This window comes from Rattus rattus, chromosome 4, assembly GCF_011064425.1.
Source record: "Rattus rattus isolate New Zealand chromosome 4, Rrattus_CSIRO_v1, whole genome shotgun sequence".
NCBI classification, from domain to species: Eukaryota; Metazoa; Chordata; class Mammalia; order Rodentia; family Muridae; genus Rattus; species Rattus rattus.
The window spans coordinates 17,409,727-17,430,687 of record NC_046157.1 but is presented as its reverse complement, the minus strand read 5'-3'; the positions used below and the strand labels follow the sequence as shown (position 1 = coordinate 17,430,687).

The 20,961-nt window shown below is 40.8% G+C and overlaps 1 protein-coding gene across 1 annotated transcript; it reads right to left on the bottom strand.

Moving 5' to 3' along the window:
• Positions 1–256: 256 nt before the first annotated feature.
• Tfrc (transferrin receptor) lies at positions 257–20,959 on the bottom strand. Its single transcript, XM_032900116.1, has 19 exons — positions 20,844–20,959; positions 16,542–16,599; positions 15,405–15,606; positions 14,794–14,995; positions 13,508–13,657; positions 13,218–13,317; positions 12,301–12,414; positions 11,888–11,986; positions 11,493–11,632; positions 10,224–10,381; positions 9,354–9,473; positions 8,273–8,358; positions 7,998–8,061; positions 7,116–7,183; positions 6,333–6,391; positions 6,102–6,183; positions 5,141–5,362; positions 3,859–3,999; positions 257–2,251 (listed from the first exon to the last, which is right to left on the bottom strand). Exons 2-19 carry the CDS (start codon positions 16,575–16,577, stop codon positions 2,009–2,011), a joined length of 2,286 nt encoding a protein of 761 aa, XP_032756007.1. The 5' UTR covers positions 16,578–16,599; positions 20,844–20,959; the 3' UTR covers positions 257–2,008.
• Positions 20,960–20,961: the final 2 nt, after the last annotated feature.

Below are 20,961 nucleotides of genomic sequence, written 5' to 3'. Positions count from 1 at the left end.
AGACTGAAGGGACTGAGTAGCAAAACAATTCAGTGAGGCTGAAAATAATCTGGTGGATGTAACTTGGGTGAGTGGTGCCAAGAACCCTGAGAGCCTAGTGATGTTCTCAGGTGGCAGCTTTGAACTGCCCCATGGCAAAACTGACTAGATGCGGAATGCTGGGTAACTAGTCTTTGTTAATTTGATCTTGCTCATTATTTACATAACTTATAGCCACCATAGTGATGGGCAGGTACATAAAGATCCTTTTGCAAGCTTCGTTTCCCAACACCCGTTATTCTCTCCTCTCTACCCTTCCAAAACCAAAAATGAATTCAGACTAAGAACTACATTTAAGAAATAACATGCAAATAAAGGGAGACAGTTAAATCCCTTTGTCACCAGCAAATATTCTAAACGTATGCTTCCATCCCATAAACCAGATAACAGAACACCCACGTTTTAAAACAGGATATTGGAAGTAATGATTTTATTGTACAGCGGTTGCATTTACTCACCAAATGCTCAACGACCACAAATGTTTTTGCAACTAAAACTAAGGCGCTACGGGAAGTTGGGAATTCATGTTAGATACTAACGATCTTCAAGCTTTGAAGATGTCATCGCATGAAGAAAATTATGGGAAACACTGTTCCCGATAATTACGTACACCCTTAGTGTAACATATGGAGATCACTGTCTCCGATATAGACACTGTGGTAGGCAAAAACTACCTTGTTCTTTATACATTATGGAAGACACTGCTCCCGATAATGTGAGTTAAGTTTGTGACAAAGGTACTGGAAATTTTGCAAAATTGGATTTGAGTTACATCTTGAATAAACTGAGCTATAGAATTTTGTTGATGTACTATCATAGCCTTTAAATGACATTTAACTTGGCCACAACTCACTGGACTTAGAATTATCATTTTTTTCCAACTCAACTAGGAATCTCTTATTTAACCCAATCCTCTTCTAGCTCATCGGATATTGTTTGGCTTGTGGCTTTCTCCTTTCTAAAGCCCGCAAGTGCTGACCATAAGTGCAAAACTTCCAGTATCTGTGGGTCTCATTAGCAGATGCTGCTTTTATTAAAAGAAAACGACAGTATAACTGTCATAATTATGGAAGGCACTGCTTCCGATAATTATCTTCTATAAAAAAAACACTATTTATAGTGAACTCTGTCACTGATAAATAAACAATAAATATCTCAGTGCCAAAACGACAGAGCTTCCCTGAAGACCAGCACTTTGGCCAGAGCTCGGCAGTGTGTTCTGCTGACAGACTGAGTCTAAACCTGTTCTTTTTCAGAAAGTGTTGGAAAAGAAAAACAAAACAAAAACAAAACAACCCAAAGAACTAAAGACTACTGGGTAGATGCCAGTGGAGAGAAAACTTGAAGTCTTTGGCTTCTGGTCTCATCCTAAATAACACAAAGGTTAAACCAATAAGGCCTTATTCCTGTAAACAGACAAACTTCCTTTCTTTTAGCCAGCAGAAGGACCTAGTTCAACCTTGCTGGCAAGAAAACAAGTTGCACCTCTTCTGAAAGTAACTGTCTACTTTAGGGGAATGGAAGCCAGCTAATCCTTCAGGGCATACAGCTCAATTGGAGAATCCCAGTGAGGGTCAGATGGAGATGGGGAATCACACCCAGCGACCACTCTGCCCCTCACATACACCCTCTTCCTCCCACCTCAAGATACTAGTAGTGCCCTCAGGACTTATAGCAATGTTCTTACAACTGGTTCTGACATTTTCATGACCATGAAGCAAAGAGCAAGTTATTACAAAAGACTCAAAATTCTAAAGATAATCTAAGAAGGTATCGTGAACATGGAAAGTGTTGTCCACTGTAACTTGAAGTGTGGGTCCAACCCTGCACTAAAAGCTGCTGCCTAAACACATTAGATGATTGGGTAGAATTTTTAACATTAGGTTTTAGAGCTCTAATGAAAATTTAGCACAACCAGCTCAAGTCTAGAAACAGACTACCCTCTCTCACTTAATTATGCACGTTACATTTAAAACTCATTGTCAATATTCCAAATGTCACCAGAGAGGGCATTTGCAACTCCCTGAATAGTCCACGTAGCCAGGGCCAACTGGTTTCTGAAGAGCGTTTCATTGAAAGCAGTGATATTTTTCTGACGAAGTCTCAGGTTCTCCACTAAAGCTGAGAGGGTGTGAGAGCCAGAGCCCCAGAAGATGTGTCGGAAAGGAGACTCTCTTGGAGATACATAGGGTGACAGGAAGTGATACTCCACCTATATATAAAATGAAGACAAGACAGCTCAAACAGTGCTATGACTTACAAATGCTTCTTTCAAATGTTAAAACCTCTGAAGTAGACTATGGAGAACTCAGTTACAGTACTATCTTCTAAGTGTGAGGCAAAATTTTAATCCCATTATTTAAAAAAGCATATTAAATGGCATAGGGATTTTTAAATTAAAAAGTATAGCCTTGGGAGGGCGGTATTGGGGGGAGGATGGGGAGGGGAACACCCATATAGAAGAGGAGGGGGAGGGGCTAGGGGGATGTTGGCCTGGAAACCGGGAAAGGTAATAATAATTGAAATGTAAATAAGAAATACTCAATTTAATAAAGATGGAGAAAAAAAAAGTATAGCCTTATCTTTAATCCCAGCACTGGAGGCACAGGCGGGCAGATCTGTGAGCTCAGTGTGATCGTACTGGGACGAGAACTGCAGCGGTGGGGTGGGGGGTGCACTAATGTATGCTGTGTGAGGACACATGCCACTTAGTGCAGCCAGTTCTCTCCACTTTTACAATGCTTCCTGGGAACTAATTTAGGCATCTGAGAGTATACAGTTTCTTTACCTCCTCAGTTGTCTTTAGTTTTTGGTGTGGTTGGTTGTTTGAGACAAAAGTCTCACTTTAAAGCCCCAGCAGATCTGAAATTTGCTGTGTATGCCTCTGACTCAGACCTCCTTGCCTCTGCCTCCAGTGCTGGGATTAAAGGTGCACACCCTACACCCAGCCTAAATAGCATATGGCAGTCTTAAATTTCTCCCAAATTGACTATGATAGCAGGGCTTCACTCATGAACAAAACTCCTTAAAGATTTTTTTCTAGGGCTCAGCAGTTAAGAGCACTCACTGATCTTCCAGAGTTCAATTCCCAGCAACCACATGGTGGTGCACAACCATCTGTAATGGGATCTGATGCCCTCTTCTGGAGTGTCTGAAGACAGCTACAGTGTACTCACGTATATACAATAAATTTAAGAAAAAAAAATTTCTTCTAAAAAAGTTGCTAGGGTTGGTCTGGAGAAATGGCTCAGTGGTTACAGACAAAGAAAATTTGCTGCTCTTGCAGAAGACCTGCGCTTAGATGCCAGAACCCACATGGCAGCTTAAAAATGCTTTAACTTCAGTTCCTTGGAGACCAAAGACCTCTTCAGGCTTTCTCCATATCAGGTACAAACTGGTGCACATATGTACATGTAGAAAAGCACACATACACATAAGTATCCTAGGCATTACCACTTAACTACTCCTAAATGTTTTTAAAGGTATAAAACAATTAATTATCATAAAATTAATGTCTTGGGGTTGGGGATTTAGCTCAGTGGTAGAGCGCTTGCCTAGGAAGCGCAAGGCCCTGGGTTCGGTCCCCAGCTCCGAAAAAAGAACCAAAAAAAAAAAAAAAAAAAAAAAAATTAATGTCTTTTCTATTTCTAGATTAGATAGTACACTGAGATTGTGATACAAACCAGTATCTGTATTCAATTCTGAAGTAGCAAAGGACTCTAGGCGCCTGGTACTGTCCACTTTTCTTTTATATAAATAGAAGCACTGCTAACTAAAGTTTATATACATTAGTTCCTTCTTTCCTAAGAGCACACTTACTTTCATAATACGATCATTGATTTCCCTCATGACGAATCTGTTTGTTTTCTCAGCATTATGAAAATCAGTTGTTAGTCTAGAAGTAGCACGGAAGTAGTCTCCACGAGCAGAATACAGCCATTGTAGACTTAGACCCATATCCTGTCAAAGATGAGCATTAAATTGTTCATTAGATGTAATACTTTTTTTAAATAGAGTTTGGGGGTTGTCACATATGCTGCCCAGGGTTAGCTAGCTAGCAGTCACTGAAGTCACTAAGGTGGCCCAGGCTGGCCAAACTCATTTTCTAATCTCAAAAAGCCAGATGAGAAGAACTTACTAATGTGAATTAAAAAACAAACAAACAAACACCCACTTAGCAAGCGATTAGTGGTGGGTAGCATGGTAGCTGGGCACAGGAAACTGCTCACTAGGGAAAGGTGTTTGCCCACTCTGCCTGAAGAATGCATTCCAACCGCCAGAGCCAACATAGAAGGGAGACAACCCCGCTCCAAGCTGTCCTGGCTCTCACATTTGCCCTAGGATACTTATCCCTAATAAAAACGTAACAATAACCAAAAAACCCCAAACACATGAAACCCAGTAGGTACGAGCTGTGCATGCCTGCTCTTAGCTATGGCCCTGGATCACAAATGACAGAAAACACGCTCAGTGCTGGGATCAGGAGAGCGTGTCCTACACTTGAAAGCCTCGATGACCAACAACTTTTTCAAATAAAGTCTGGGGTCTATGTCAAATTTCCTCCTGGAAAAGAAATCATATGCTGACAGGTCAGCAACGAGCCTCTTAGATAGTGTGACACAGTGACCCCACACTTGGGCCCCCACTCTTTTTTTTTTTTTTTCTATTTTTTCGAGCTGGGGACCAACTGGGGCCTTGCGCTTGCTAGGCAAGCGCTCTACCACTGAGCTAAATCCCCAACCCCAGGGCCCCCACTCTTAATGAGCTTGTAAAAGGCTGCTCTAGCCAAGTGCTGTAATACCATGTACATGAGAGGGAAGAAAGCAGAAGAGCTGCTGGATCTGGTGGCAGACAACTGTGATCCCAAGGTTATTGTTCCAAGTTCAAATTCAAAGCCAGTCTGATTAACAGTAAGTCTCTGCCTCAGAATACAACACACACACACACACACACACACACACACACACACACACACACACACACACACACACACACACACACACACGTTGTGAGTAGAAATGAGTTACCAGAATAACGAGGCGGGTTAAAAAGTAGAAGAGATCTAGATATAAGCTAAACAAGAGAAAATGTAGGTGCTTACTTTGATATCTGCTTTGAACTGGTTCAGATCCTTCATAAATGACAGTAGTTTGCTGTTGTACATCTCATAGTCCAGGGTCAACTCAATGTCATGGGTAAGTTTAATAATGAACTGACCGGCCACCTCTGCTGCTGTACGAACCATTTGGTTGAGCTGAGGAACTTTCTGAATTAATATCTCATAGGTATCCAGTTTAGTGCCCAAGTAAGGATAGTCCTCATCCTAGAAGACAAGGAGAGGTCGTTAGACTGTGTGATTTACAGCAGGGGCCCCACCTTCTAGGTTTACCATCAAGGAAACAAGCATGGTGGAAGGAACTCACTGCCAGTTATCCTCAACCCCCCACATATTCCAGGCCAAGCATGTACCACCTACATGCAGTTTAAAAAATCTATGACGTCCTTCAACCCACAGCCCTGACACCTAGTTCTTCATATGAAATTCATCCTATGGTTTTAGCAGCCTATCAAGTGATTCCAGTCTCCAAATCCAGATGTTTCTTAATTCCCCTGACTTTCCAAATTGACTCAGTAATTTCCATCCCAGCTGCCCAGTACTGATAATGTCAGAATCTCTCATTTAACTCCGCTCTTCTTGGCCTTTAGGGCCTTCTCACTGGTTCTTCTAACAATGTGATCAATTAAGTGTTCTGTTTCAATCATTTTATACTTGTATTCCTGCTGCTTACGAGATCATTTCTGAACACCTAGGATACTTTCAATGGGTATGTAGAAGAGTACTGTTCAGCAGATCTTAAATAAAAATATCATATCTCTGAACTACAAGAAATTATTTTACTGACATTTAAGCAAAAACTCACATGCTAATTAGGCTGACATGGCTAGTCTGCTTTATAATAAGAATAATCTTTTAAAATCTATTAAAATTTTAATAGTGAGAAATTTGACTTCAAAGTTAATACAAGATCTTATGAAAATGCTTCAGAGTCCTTAAGGCTTACCTCACAAAAACAGAAAGAAACTGCTGGGATTCCTGAATATGCAAGAAAAGGGAATGCAGCATTGTCCAAGGAAAGTTCCTCACTGCAAAGGAACAACCATCTTTACCAAGAATTCTAAAATGCAGTCCTGCTCTGCCTCCCCCTTCCCTGATAACCAGATCCTGCAGGCAGAGCTCGGCACATGCAGGGTAGGAGCACATCTATTATGTCTACTACTATATGCCAACTTACACTTTGCTAATCCAATTACTGTCTCGATATAGATATTTTCCATCAATCGGATGCTTTACCTGTGAAAGGAGAAATACATCATAAAAACTTGTTTAGGCTAGCTTCTCTGCAAATACTCAAGAGGTGCGTACAGCCACATGGTCAGTCCCTTAGGAAGGTTGCTTGGGTCTTTATGGGCAGTGACACTAGAATTCTCCCCAGCAATCTATTCCAGTCTTCTTTCTCCCTTGTGAGAAAGGCTTCCTTCTTAAATGACATCTTACATAATTTTTAAATCCTCAATAACCTACATAAATGTGCCTGTCTCCTTTCTGCTCACTTATTTGTAGACTGCCAGCAAGCACACAACTAGACTGAGACCTAATGTGACCGACCTGTAAGTTCCCAGTGGACTTCCCATCTAGTTTATAGTTTCCCTCCATCTTTAGTGACTCTAACACACCGAAGGATTCAATATTCTCTTCAATACAGACCTTCCTCGTTCAAAACCGATGTTTGCCTTTTCTAGTATGTATTTCTTCTGGGGTTATTCAAGTCCTCCTAAACCTTCCTTCATTGTTTGACTTACAATCTCCCCTAAGTTCAGGTCCCAGGGCAATAATCCTAATGATGTATTTCTAAGAATCTTTCAAATATTCTCACGTTCAGCAGAACGAGGACCAGTTAAGTCAAGAACAAGAAATTCTATAAAACTTACTTTCAATTCCTATTACTGGTTACTGTTAAGTGTGTCTTATCTTTGACCACAAAAAGGAATACAATTTTGTAAGTAGGTATACTCACGTCCTGCATTATCTTCCCCATAAGTGTGTATAAGAGGGGGCTGGCAGAAACCTTGAAGTTGCTAGTACCTGTAAAATGATTTTTAACATTTTCCCTTGAGACAACAATATTCATAAACAATTCTATAATTAAAACTTCCTAACAAAGACTATCATATCAATCCCAGCACGAGAGGCAGAAGAAGCAGGAGGGTTGTTTTTTTGTTTCTTTTTTTTTTTCCGGGGTTGGGGACTGAACCCAGGGCCTTGCGCTTCCTAGGCAAGCGCTCTACCACTGAGCTAAATCCCCAACCCCAGGAGGGTTGTTTTTAACAAAAGCTCAATAGTTCAATTTTACCAAGGACTGGGACGCCAGATGTTGGGCTGGAAGCCCTACTACCTCAGAGAGGCAGAGGAAGCACCTGTCTGACCTTCCTCCACAGCCAAGGAATGTCAAATAATATCTCCTTCTCCACACTATCCCAAAACCCCCTCAAACTCAATGTCCCTCCCTTCTTTTTTTTTTTTTGTTTTGGGGCTGAGGACCGAACCCAGGACCTTGCGCTTCCTAGGCAAGCGCTCTACCACTGAGCCAAATCCCCAACCCCAATGTCCCTCCCTTCTATTCCCTGTGTACCTCTCCGTTCTGACTTCCCTTTAATTCCAGCAGTCTGGAGCAAAAGGTGTATCTTTGTACTGTGGTCTAGAAAGCAAGTTCCAGGACAATACAAAGCTACACAAGAGAAGCCTGTCTTGGTTTGTAGTCTCACAGCAGTGTCAATGTTGATAGTATTTAGGAATAAACTCTATAACTTGATGCATTAGGCTTGGCTATGGCCAATGTTCACTATGAAACCTAGCAAGAGCTGCTTTAGAGCCTGCTGCTCCTGTACATTATGCTTACCCAGGACGACTTTATCCAGATTAATGTAAGTGAAAGCCTTTAGATGCAAAGATGAAAGGTACCCCTGGAAGAGAGGACACATTATTAACATACTGACGTATATTTATTAATAAGCACGAACCTATCATATCATGTAGAAAGCTACTGTTTGTTGGAAGGATCCACTTTGAAATCTGGATTCCATTGAGACATATTACACAAAGGCAAAAATGGTATAGAGATGAGAGATAGCCTAACTTTGAGGACAGAGACTAACATCCTAGACTATGTAATACCTCCAGCCACTCAGTGGCACCAACAGCTCCATAGTCTCCTGCAGTCCAGCTGGCAAAGATAATACTCCTGCTGGGTCTAAATCCATCTGGAAGACAAGAAATTAGTTTCATCTTGGGAGAGGTTACAGGCAGGTTGGTAACTAAGATGTTCAGATTTATTTGATTTCAAACACCTTTCCTTTTGAAGTCCTCGGTGAAATATTAAGAGTAAAAATAATATTTTAAAAATAATCTTTGTAGGACAGTACCTGTATATAACACTGAGTAAAGGGCAGGGCGCCTTACTGTGGTAACTCCCTTACGACTTTACTTTCAGCCCCTTCATCTCCACAGTTGCTATTACACTGTTATAAGAGCAATCTGCTTGAAGTCTTTTAGGCACCCAAGTAGCTAGGCCTACAAATGCCACTATGCTAGGCTATCCTTCAATTTTAAGAAGTTTCTGGGGTACTGGTACTGTGTGACAACTCCTTTAAGCAGTCCATGCACCACAGCCTACCAACTGCCCTGATTACATTTTTCTACAACATATTTTGCATAAAAGCAACACTTTAGACCTCAACTAAAAGAATACACAACATACTGGGTTTACAGTGTGTGTGCCAAGTACCATGAGAAAAGTCTTAGAAGTAGAATTATGATAGTTGTTAGGTCTTGGAACATTATCGTTCTGTACACGTTAAAACTAAGAATAGGGTTTAGCTTAACATTAATAAATACTTCTCAGGTTTTCAAAGACATGGGTTAGTGAAGATGGTCTTGTTTTGTATTAAAGAATCTGCCACAGGAGAATGTGACATAGCAGGCAGTGGAGGCTCACACTTTCCCAGAGCTTGGGAAGCAGAGGCAGGCAGATCTGACTGAGTTTCAGGACAGCCAAGACTGCCTAAAACAAAACAAAACAAAACAAAACAACTGGAAGAGAGAAGTTAAGATTTCTGTGGCTATACCACCCCAAATGTGCCTGATCTTGTCTGATCAGAATTTAAGATTACAGGTAAAATTGCACAAGCAGAATATAACTGACAGAATGAAATGGAGTTCACAAATGTTTTTAAGGTCAAAACTTTTTCTACTGTACCTTTTGAAATCATATCTGAGAATACTTGGGCAAGTTTCAACAGAAGACCTGTTCCCACACTGGACTTCGCAACACCAGGGCCCCAAGCGTCTCTCTGGGCTCCTACTACAATGTAGCGGTCTAAAAGAAGAAAAGGGGCGACAAACCATCCCAGGCATCAGCGAGCAGCAGACCCACCCCACCACAGGGTCTCCCACCTGGGCTTCCAGCACTGGGGTTACAGGTAGGCTCCATGCCAAGTCTAGTTTTCTGTCCTATTAGTAAATGTGACTGTCACCAATCTATTGCATGGTAGTTATGCTTTTTTTTTTTTTTTCCGGAGCTGGGGACCGAACCCAGGGCCTTGCGCTTCCTAGGCAAGTGCTCTACCACTGAGCCAAATCCCCAACCCCGGTAGTTATGCTTTTTAAACTAATGCTATGGATGGAACTGGTATGTGAGCCTGTGAGGAAACAACTTATCTAAGCAACAGAACGCTCTCACAGGCCGGTATCCCATGACCTTGTTACCTTCCAATATATTCAATTCTCATTAATTCACTTGATACGGGGAGAAAGCTCAGTGCATAAAGATGTTTGCTGCCAGGCCTTGCAAAAAATTTAGATCCAACCCCCACTTGGACAAAATCCTTGAAATCTGTTTACTGACCTTCACATGTAAAATTTTAAATGATTATAAGAAGACATTTAATGCTGAACTCTGGCCTCTCCGTATACTTACATGGTCAGTCACATGAATGTGTTGCATACACACACACTAAGTTCACCCTAGGGCAAACAAGACAGCAGCCCATTCCAAGCCAGCACCCTTCCCCTTCCTGCGCCCGACCTACCTACGGTAAGCAGCAAACAGCAAAAGCAGGGTCTTTACCTGGTTCCTCAAAGCCTTTAATAACGCCAAAGATGTTAAGTATTCTTGTTTCTTTCAGTACATTGTTCACAGTGAGCTTCACATTTTGATTCTGTGAAAGTTCCAGCTTACATGAGGAATCTATATTCCAACTAGAAGGACAGTTTCCTTCCATGTTTCTAGAAATAGAAAAAATAAGTATTAGCATTTTGGGCTAGTATTTTTTCCCTCTGGTTTATAAATTCAGAGACAGGTGCTAGGCAGCACAAGTTAGTGAGAATCACCTGCTACTGACTGATGCTTCTCAGGTCAGAGCCACCCAGTGCTTCACAAAATCCTCACATAGATGTTCTTTGTGACTACTCTATTCATTTACATTCTAGTTTTCCAACTAAATCAAAGAAATAAGAGCAGAGTACTTAGATAACTCCTGTTACAGAAGTTGTTTTTCAAGACAGGGCTTCTCTGTGGAGCCATAGTTGCCCTGAACTCACTCTGTAGAACAGGCTGGCTCCAGGAGATCCAGCCTCCTCTGCCTCCCAAGTGCTGGAATTGAAGTTCTAAATTAGATAATCTTATAATGAGGGAGAAAGAAGATACGATTTAATGATACACTTTGAGAACGGGCCTCAAGCTCTGGCTGCCGGGAACTTGCTATTTGGCTGGTCTTGAGCTCAGTTATCCACTTGCTTTGGCATCCTGAGTGCTGTGACTAAAAGTACTCACCGCCATGTCCAGCTCAGACTTGTACAGGACAAACAACAACCAGAATAATTACCACAAAGCAACTGTTACTAGAATAATTTTGTGCTGCCAAAAATCAAAATTTGGAACTAATAGTTATTATACCATTAGATGTCAGTTCAATAAGAATCCCAACGTAGTATTTCTTACAGTAACTGAAAGGACTGTCAAAGGGAATCAAGTGTTTCAACACAGTTTTCAAAGCAAAAGGCACCACAGTAGGAGTGCACTGAGTGATCAGGGTTACAAGTCCCTTATCAAGATCACTTTAAGGGGTTGGGGATTTAGCTCAGTGGTAGAGCACTTGCCTAGCAAGCGCAAGGCCCTGGGTTCGGTCCCCAGCTCCGAAAAAAAGAAAAAAAAAATCACTTTATTATTTACAGAAGAAAATCTTACTAAAAAAACTATACAAGTTAGCAGTTAACTACACCCAGATTTCCAAATATGAACATTATAGCCAACTGTTATTTTTATTAAATAAACTTGGTTTTTCCCCCTTGCATAGTCACCCCCTCACCATGTAAGAGCTTTCAGACACTGACTTACTTGAATAGCTTTTCTGCAGCAGCTCTTGAGATAGTCTGCACAGGTATAGAAGGCAATCCGGATGACTGAGATGGCGGAAACTGAGTATGGTTGAAAGAAGGAAAGCCAGGTGTGTATGGATCCCCAGTTCCTAGATGAGCCTAGTAAACAGATATATTAATAATTAGTTCTATCCAGCACTTACTCAAGAAGTTGCCTATAAGATATGGTTTGAGGCTATAACCCAAACACTTAAAGTCTAACCATTTCTATAAAATGAACTTTAAAATAAAATTAGTGCCTCTAAAAAACTTCAATTCAAGGTCCTATTAATAAAGCATTCTCAGCAGCTACCTTCCTACTTCCTGCAACACGAACATCTAGAGAAATCACTGACTCCAGAAATAAGAACTCACATGTCCAAAGAATTGAAGGTCTGCCTCAACAACGGGGAACGTATTCCTGTCCATATAGATGAGGACACCAATTGCATTAAAGCTTTGGGCATTTGCAACCTAAAATTAAAAAAAAGACCACAAAAATGTAGGATATGAAAATCAGTTCACAAAAAATGAAAATAACACACACTACAGAGAAATCTTCCCCAGGGAAGAGCACACCAATTAATTAAATAATACCAAATAGTCAGCCCTAAAAATATACGGGCAACATACTGACTAAGCAGCTTATAATTATATGTTTAGGCACACACACAACAATGAAGTTATAAATAAATAGTAAAGAAAGGCATACAGGTAGGACAGGAAGAAGGGAGGTAGTTACAGTATAATCTACAAAAACAAGATAAAGTTCAATAATCCATACTCACCTTTTCTGCAAAAGTAATTTTCCCTGCTCTAACAATCACTAAAGATCCATTCACAGAATAATTTAATTCTTCAAAGTCCTTTTTAGTGCCAAAATTAGCATGGACCAGTTTACCCTAGAATAAAGACATAAGGTTTAATGAGGATCACTGTATCAAAACTGCTATAGAATCTGAAAGATAAGACCATTCATAAGAAAAAAACTTGAGGCCTGGTGGCACAGGTCTCTAATCCTAGCACTTGGGAAGCAAAGGCATTCAGATCTCCTTGAGTTTTGAGGCCAGCCTGTTCAACAGAGGGAGTTAGAGAAAAGAAAGGGACAGGGAGGGGGAGGGGCAAAATCAAATTCCAAACTTCGACAGTTCTAAAGCAGTGTTACCAAAAAAAAAAAAAAAAAATCTAAGAGTTCTGGCCTCAGGAGTTCTACATCTCATTCTGCCTTTACATTGCCTCAACAGTATCTAGGGAAAGGATAACAGGATAAACAGAAACATAAATCAGGCATGTAAGCACTTATTGCATGTTTCCACATCTGAATCTAAAGCAGTTGAAAACACAGACTGTGATTGTGCATGCTTGTGGCTTATATGGAGGTCAGAGGACAACAGAAGTATCTCAGGTGCTTGCTCTCCAGTGTGTCAACCTGACAGAAGCCAGAGTCATCTGAAAGAGACTTAAATTGAGGAAATGTCCCTTGCTGGCATGGCTGTAGGACATTCTCTTGATCTGACTGATAGAGAAACGTAAAGGCTTACAAAACAAAACCAGGAACCTTAAGATTCATTCTAAAAATGTAACGGGGGGTGGGGTGGTGGGTGTGGTCCAAGAACAAGAACCTTATAGCCAGTTAATTTATACCCAGATCTAATTCCCTTAGTTGAAGACACATTGGAAAAGTCAATTCACTATTTTTACTTACAGTAACTTCTCCAGCTTTACTAAATGCCACATAACCCTCAGGAGCCTCCACTGGGTCAATGTTACTACCTGAATTTATGGTCACCAAGTTTTGAGAAACACTGAAAAATAAAAAATAAAGTTAAAACCATTCTTGAAGAAAAATCCTTGTTAGTATACACAGCATTTGATTTGCATTGATTAGCTTAAAAGTGGTTTCTAAGTTTTAACCTTGATTTCATTTTGAAAGTCTCATCCACTGAGAGATCAAAGCAGTTAACCTCTATAAAACAAGTTATGATTTCAACATACCTATTTTTCACTTGAATCTTCACATAATGTTCATCTCGCCAAACTTTGTCGAATTTAAAGTCATGGAACAGATTTTCAATATAATAGGCCAGATTCTCGTCTTTCTGAGATCCAGCCTCACGAGGAGTGTATGTATTCTGGCTCAGCTGCCTGAAAGAGTAAGTTTTTTGTTTGAGATAAGGTTCCTGTGTAGTCCTGGAACTTCCTGTACATAGACCAGGCTGGTCTAGTCAGAGATCCTCCTGCCTCTGCCTCCCACTGAGTGCTTGGATTGAAGGTGTGCACCGCCACCAGCCAACTAAGAAAGGTCTGCATTAAAATGTCTATTTTAAATAAATATTTACTTCAAGGATCAAGCAAATTGTTTTAAATACATTACCCTTCAAAGTCAAGATAAGGGGTTAGGGATTTAGCTCAGTGGTAGAGCGCTTGCCTAGCAAGCGCAAGGCCCTGGGTTCGGTCCCCAGCTCCGAAAAAAAAGAAAAGGTAAAAAAAAAAAGTCAAGATAAATGATGAGGCAGGACTTAAAATTGCTGAATTAATCAGTCACAGAGAGGGAAATAAAATGCACCACCACCTTAAGTAACTTCAAAGTTATGTTTTTGTTTTGTTTTGTTTTTTAAGATTTATTTATTTATTTTGTGTATATGAGTACACTGTAGCTGTCTTCAGACACACCAGAAGAGGGCATCAGATCTCATTACAGATGGTTGTGAGCCACCATGTGGTTGCTGAGAATTGAACTCAGGACCTCTGGAAGAGCAGCTAGTGCTCTTTATCTATCTACCATGAATGTTCCTGTAAAAGCCTCAGCCTTACATATCTGCATGGGAATTTTAGGGAATGATGAGCAGCAGCATCCAGGAGGTCTGGAGAAGCAAACACTAATGCTATTGGTGAACCCAAGAGGTACTGCTCTGGCACACAAATACAAATCAAGAAAGTCTTTAAAGAGAGCTGGAGGGTTACAATGGCTCTGTGGGTTGTAACACTTAGCTTGAAGAAGAACCACTTCGGATTCCAGCACCCACATGTTGGCTTTTGTAGGCACCAGGCATAAGTGTAATGCACATTCATGCATATATGTAGGCTATATTCATAATACATAAAGCTTAAACCTAAGTTTTAATTTAAAGAAATTTTAAAAGGAGGCTCTCCAGATAAGTCCTACTGTCCTGTCAGCATAATTTCACATTGTCAGGAGGACCCTCTGAAAGTCTTTCAGGTCTCCCTATCCCCAACAAAAACTGTTCACATCAGGATTGAACTTGGGAACTTGAGCTTACTTGATGATGTCAGTGAACTCTATGGAATTCAATCTCTCTGACAACAGTGTTTTGAGGTCTGCCCAAAATAGGCGAGAAGATTTAGGAACATATTCTGTTTCGTCGTTTTCTGACTTGTCCGCCTCTTCCGTTTCAGCCAGTCTCACACACTCTTCTTTTTGTTCTACGCGCTTACAATAGCCCAGGTAGCCGATCATAAATCCTAAAGACAGGAAGTTTAGAGGTAAACCCACAGACTTCATCCAACTTAGCCCTGAAAACTTTAAATTCTAAGCATCTAAAAGAAAATCATGAATCTCAGTTTAATGGAATTTAAATTACCACAATAAGTCATATTTTACAGTAACCTATTCAAGACAAAGGTGCACACCTTGCCCTAATGGGAGGCCTTCCTTAGGACTGCTCCAAATGTCCTGTGTATATTTCTAATAAAACATCCACAATTTAAATGTTTCCTTTCTTGCAGGACTCAAATTTGATGGCAGGTAAAGAATCCTAGTGCCTATCATAGCTCCATTTAAAAGTACAAAGTATCTCTTCACCTGAATGAAGTAAGAGTCTAAGAACTAGTTAGTTATAAGAAATCCTTTTGAATGACCATTCCTTCTTACCAATCAAAAAAAAGATGACTACTGCAATAGTCGCAAAGCAGAGTCTTCCATTAAACCTTTTGGGTTTTCTGACACTAGCCTTCATGTTACTGTCAGCATTTTCTTCCTCATCTGCAGCCAGTTTCATCTCCACATGACTGTTATCTCCATCTACTTGCCGAGCAAGGCTAAACCGGGTGTATGACAATGGCTCCCCTCCAAACTGACATTTTAAAGAGAAAAAAGAGATACAATTATTAATACATTACAGTAGGTTGGTCATTATACTATATGCACAATACTATGACATAATCATATGGGAAGTTACCTTTCTAACTGATACGCTTCTCTGTGCCCAGTTCTGTCAATGGCAGGCTAATAGTCTTTCACTTACCCTTTCTAGGGTTTCTACTTCCTGTTTCCTAGAACATTTCTTATTTAAAAAAATAAATAAATAAATGAGATGGGTTTATCTCACCACATTGCTCAGACTGGCCCTGACTCCTGGCTCGGCCTCTAGTGTAGCTGGGGCCACTGGCACACATTTTAGTTTACCTTGCTATATAACCTCTTCAAAACACCTAAAGCTACCCTATTCTTAAGTATTTCCCAAAATTAATTTTTTTAAAGATTTATTTTTTTAACGTATATGTACACTATACATTTTCTTTTTTAAAAAGCACTATTTATTTATTTCATCTATGAGTACACTGTAGCTGTCTTCAGACACACCAGAAGAGGGCACCAGATCTCATTACAGATGGTTGTGAACCATCATGTGGTTGCTGGGAATTGAACTCAGGATCTCTGGAAGAACAGGCAACACTCTTAACCTCTAAGCTATCCCTTTAGCCCCATAATTAATCTTAATTGAAACTGAACATATTTGTTTTTGGGTATTATAATATCTGCCTACAATCTCCAGCACTTGGGAGAAAAGAGATAGAGTTCAAGGTTAACTTTATCTCAAAGAAAAACCTAGTACATCTTTTATGGGACCTGTTTTGCCTTAATATCATTAGTTCAGATGTTTAAAAAACAATAAAAAGAAGGCTGGTAAATTTGGGGTATCATCTTGAACTCACTGGGTAAGTCATGTTTTCAGTTTGTTTTTTTTTTTTTACTGTACATTTTTTCAGATAGATGAAAGTACCTTACCAAGTTAGAGAATGCTGATCTGGCTTGGTCCATCATTCTCAGTTGTACAAGGGAGCACCTGATAATATTAGAACAGAGAATATAATGAAATAGAGATCACTGTATCAGATTACTGTTCATTATATCAAACTTACTCCTAAAAATACAGTCACCTTTCTAGAAAAGCTCTGTGTTCCTTGAGCTAGAATCTACTAGGAAGTTCTGGCTGGCCATAAACTGAGATCCCATCGCATCAACTTCCCAGCACTGAGAACTATACCATAACCTGTCCCCCAGACAGCCACTAAAATGTTTAATTTACTGATAACCAATTCAGTGTGACCCTTGACTGGACGCTGAATTGAAATGGGATAGCAGGGGAGAAAACTACAGAAGATAAACCTGAGCCTTGAGACAAAGATAACTGAACATGGATAATGCTATGCTAGATTCAGAGTGTGATGATTTGCTCTTGATTAAAAGCTGAATTAAGAATCATGATATCAACTGAGCAGTGACGGTGAGGCCTACTATAATTTTAGCACCCGGGAGGCAGGCAATTCTGAAGCCAGCCAGTCAGAGCTACAAAACAAACAAAAACCAAAGCAAAACAAAACCCAAAGTATAGAGAAAACTTGTTAGGATACCATCTCTATCAAGTGTGTTTAATGAAATGAAAGACTACGGGGTGGCAAGCCCTTTCAGTGTTCTTAAGTTGCCCAAGCTGGTCGGTCATGTTCACTCTGCCTCTTTCCTCCCAAGCACTAGAACGGAACTGCAAGTGGGCAGGTACCACTCTGCTCAAATAAATGCTTAAACTTAGTATCCAGAGGGACTAATTCAAAGACAACACTATGCAGAAACTAGGAGAATAAGAGTTTTTCTACAACAGTTAGGTCTGGTGACACAGCACTTGGCAGGATGGAGGATGTTAGTTCTAAGTCTATTCACTAACATCTTTGAACCCCCCTGTTTTAATGATTAAAGTCACATGTCAGATCATACATGTTCTCGGAAGCACAATCTCTTGTCCCTTCTGCTAGTTTATCACCACCACTGCACCAGAAACAGACCAATCGCCAGAGCCAGAATGCCCCACCCTGAGGCAATTTTAATCAAATTCTAGGAAAAAAAAACAGCTTACACTTTTAATGCTTGTCTGAGATAGCTATTCCTAAAATATTTTAGTTTGATAATGATTAATAATAAATATTAATAAAAAATGATTGAACAATTGAGCCTAAACAGGCTGCTGGTACTAATGTCCAAATTTGGCTTTATAATCCAATTACACCTTATTTTTTCTGAGAAACAAGTTATTTCTATTTTAATTCACTGAACCAAAATTAAGAATAACAACAACAAAACAAAACAACAAAAAAAAACAACAATTCAGAGCTGGGCAGTGGTGGCACATGCCTTTAATCCCAGCACTTAGGCAGATGATCTGAGTTTGAATTCAACCTGGTCTAGGGCTAGTTCAGAGAACCCTGTACAGAGGGCAAAGTCAATAAAAAATTATGAGTTATGAAATTTCCATTTAATCCCAATACTGCATTTGTGAACACCATAGTAGTTCCAAAATAGGCAAAGCGCCAGACCTACTGACACATGCCTTTAATCCCAGCACTTGGGAAGCAGAGGAAGGATTTGTGTTCAAGGTCAACCTGGTCTACACAGTGATAACCAGTCAAGATAGTTAAATTGTCAAATCTATACTCTGCAAGCATATACTGAGACAAACTGATAAAACAGACTAGCTAGTAGCTGACAATGGACCACATCTAAAAGTAAAGCAATCCTCATTTGGCTTATTATTCCCAAGATGTCACCAGTGCCAACGTCTGTGACAAGAGAAAGTTAATCTTGATCTCTCACATTTACTTATACATCTTTGATGTTACCAAACATTAGGAAAATGCTTCAATTCTAATAAAGATTAAGATAAATAAAACTAAGATAAAAAGACAGGCATGGTTCTTGTGATATAGGACCTTAACTTTGAGCTGTAAACTAGAAGATAACCAATGATACTACCCAGACTTGTCATTAGAAAGTAAGCCATGGTTCTTCTGACAAGCACATGGCTACTTTCAAATCCTGTGTTCACACAGAAGGAAGCTCCTCTGACTGAGGACTCCATCTAGAGCTTCAAAATTAGACAGTATTTAGCCCTGACTTTTACAAGTCTTCCTGTTCTAAGTCCTACTTCTTTACTACTGCAGTCTTAGCTCACAGACCACCTATGAGATCTTTGACTTCTCTCCCAATCTTAGTACAGAATATTAAGTGGCAGTTATACAGCTCAAAGTTACTGTATTCCAATGAGCCGCTATGCAGTAAGTGCACAGGCCTTTAGTCCTAGCTCTCAGGAGGCAGAGACAGACAGAGCTCTCTGAGTTCAAGGGCAAACTGGTCTACAGAGGGAGTTACAGGATACACCAGGCTGTACAGAGAAGCTACATCTTGAAAATAGACACCTGCCCACTTCCCCACCCTCACAAGTGTTCCAATATGCTTAATGATCATGAGTTTGGACAAAAACAAAAGCCCAACCCACTTTAGCTAAAACTTATGACTATATATACTTAGAATGACTTGTTGAGATGTTTTAAAGACAGGTTCTTACACTTAATTCAGTCATCTACCTGCCTCTGCCTTGCCCCAGTGCTGGGATCAAAGGTGTGTGGCACCATGCCACTATCCAAGCAGAAGCAGATGGATCTGAGTTCAAGGCTACCCATGGATTCATAGTGGGACCTTCTTTGGGAAATTGAAAAAGCAAGAGGAAATAAAAGGTACAGGTTTTCATTTCCATACAGTTCTCTGAAAAGCAACCAAAGGTCGGAACCACTTGAGGTCACAGAAGTTTACTTTGCATAGCCTTCATCTGAGAGAGAAGGAAATCACCTACACACAATAGACCCAAGGCCAGAGGTTCTTTTAAGTAACTTTCATTGTTGTCTAATTCAAATTTAGCCCAGAACCTTGCCCCAGTACAGATAAACACCTTGCCACTGCACATAACTACTTAGCCTTAGGGTGGAGTTAGGCAGACAGATCTATCCAGTCAACACAGGTTAGGTTCTCAGCCACCATTCCTTGACAACATCCCCTCTCAAAGTAAAAAGTGTGTGTATGTATATATATATATATATATATGTATATGTGTGTATGTATATATATATATATATATATATATATATCTCCCTTTGAGAAAAACGGCTGATATTGGATTCCTGTATAACGCAGTTTATTATAATCCTTACAGAAAACAAATGCAGGAGGACCCACACAAGCTAAATCCCATTTTTTTTGGTAGATAAGGTCCTGAATCAGCTTAAATGTCTTTGTCAAGGAGGTCATATTTCACAGCTCAGAGCCAACTGCACTAGCCAGCTACTGTTCCAAACTCATCTAATCTTAGAATAAAGGTATCAGGTAGCCGAGAATTCCTGTAACACAACTATTCCCCATTTCAATCCTATTTAAAAAAAAAAAAAAAAAAAAAAAGCAAAGGAACTGAACTGCAATCCAGCCCAGTCCTCTGCGTTAAGTACAACGAGATCATTTCATTTTAAGCACGGGACAAAAAATGTTAACTGAAAGTTTGCAAATACAGATTTCTTACCCTCAAACACCATTTTAGAGAGCTGTCCAACACCATGAGCACGTTGGTTCCCTACAGCTAGCTCTAAATAGCTCTTACAAAGAGGTCATATTTCTATTTAAGTGCTCCCATCTTGGGGATGCTAGCAACATTCTTAGTATTACCTGCAGCGTTCAGATCTATTCTGCCCTGAAAAAATGAAATTTCACACGCTGGGCCAAGAGGCAGAGCCTGGCAAACAAAAAATAAAAAAGGACCAGGTGGTGCCGAAGTTCCAACGTGCGGTTCTTGGAAAGTCCCCCTAAATGTCCATGACACTAGAAGCCGAATTAAAACAGCTTTGTCCTTTTCGGCTGTGACGCCCTCCTGCGAGGGGCCCCAAGGTCACCCACGTACCCCGACAGCCGTTCCCTGGGGCGACTTCCTCCAGCCGCCACCACGTGTTCCCAGCGGAACAAGCCTGCGCCTCAGCGTGGTGACTCTCGAACCCGCGGCCTAGGACCGGCTTGCGAAGGCCCGGAGGACCCGAGGGGCGCAGGGTACAGCGGCTCCCCACCCACCCCGCTGCACCTGCAACCGGCGCTCCGCAGCCCCGGCTCCGCAACAGCCCGCCGCCTCGCCGCCCGCCCCACGCCGGCCCTGGCCTCTCGTTCTAGTCCGTCCGCCACGCGATGAACACGATGGGCCGTGCCACTGACAGGAGAGTCACTCACTCTGAAGCACCTCCTCAGTCCGCAATGCAGCAGCCCGCGCTCCACACGCCTTCTGAAAGGAGCGCTGCCTCCTACCCAAGCATATAGGCCGGCCCCGCCCCCGGGCCGGCCCTCTTGG

Excerpts from the sequence above, each read along its gene's own strand:
- Tfrc (XM_032900116.1), bottom strand. The coding sequence starts at position 16,577 with ATGATGGACCAAGCCAGATCAGCATTCTCTAACTTG. Across the intron at positions 14,996-15,404 it reads AGTCATCTTTTTTTTGATTG|GATTTATGATCGGCTACCTG; the intron begins GTAAGAAGGAAT and ends TCCTGTCTTTAG. Across the intron at positions 7,184-7,997 it reads TCTGGATAAAGTCGTCCTGG|GTACTAGCAACTTCAAGGTT; the intron begins GTAAGCATAATG and ends ATCATTTTACAG.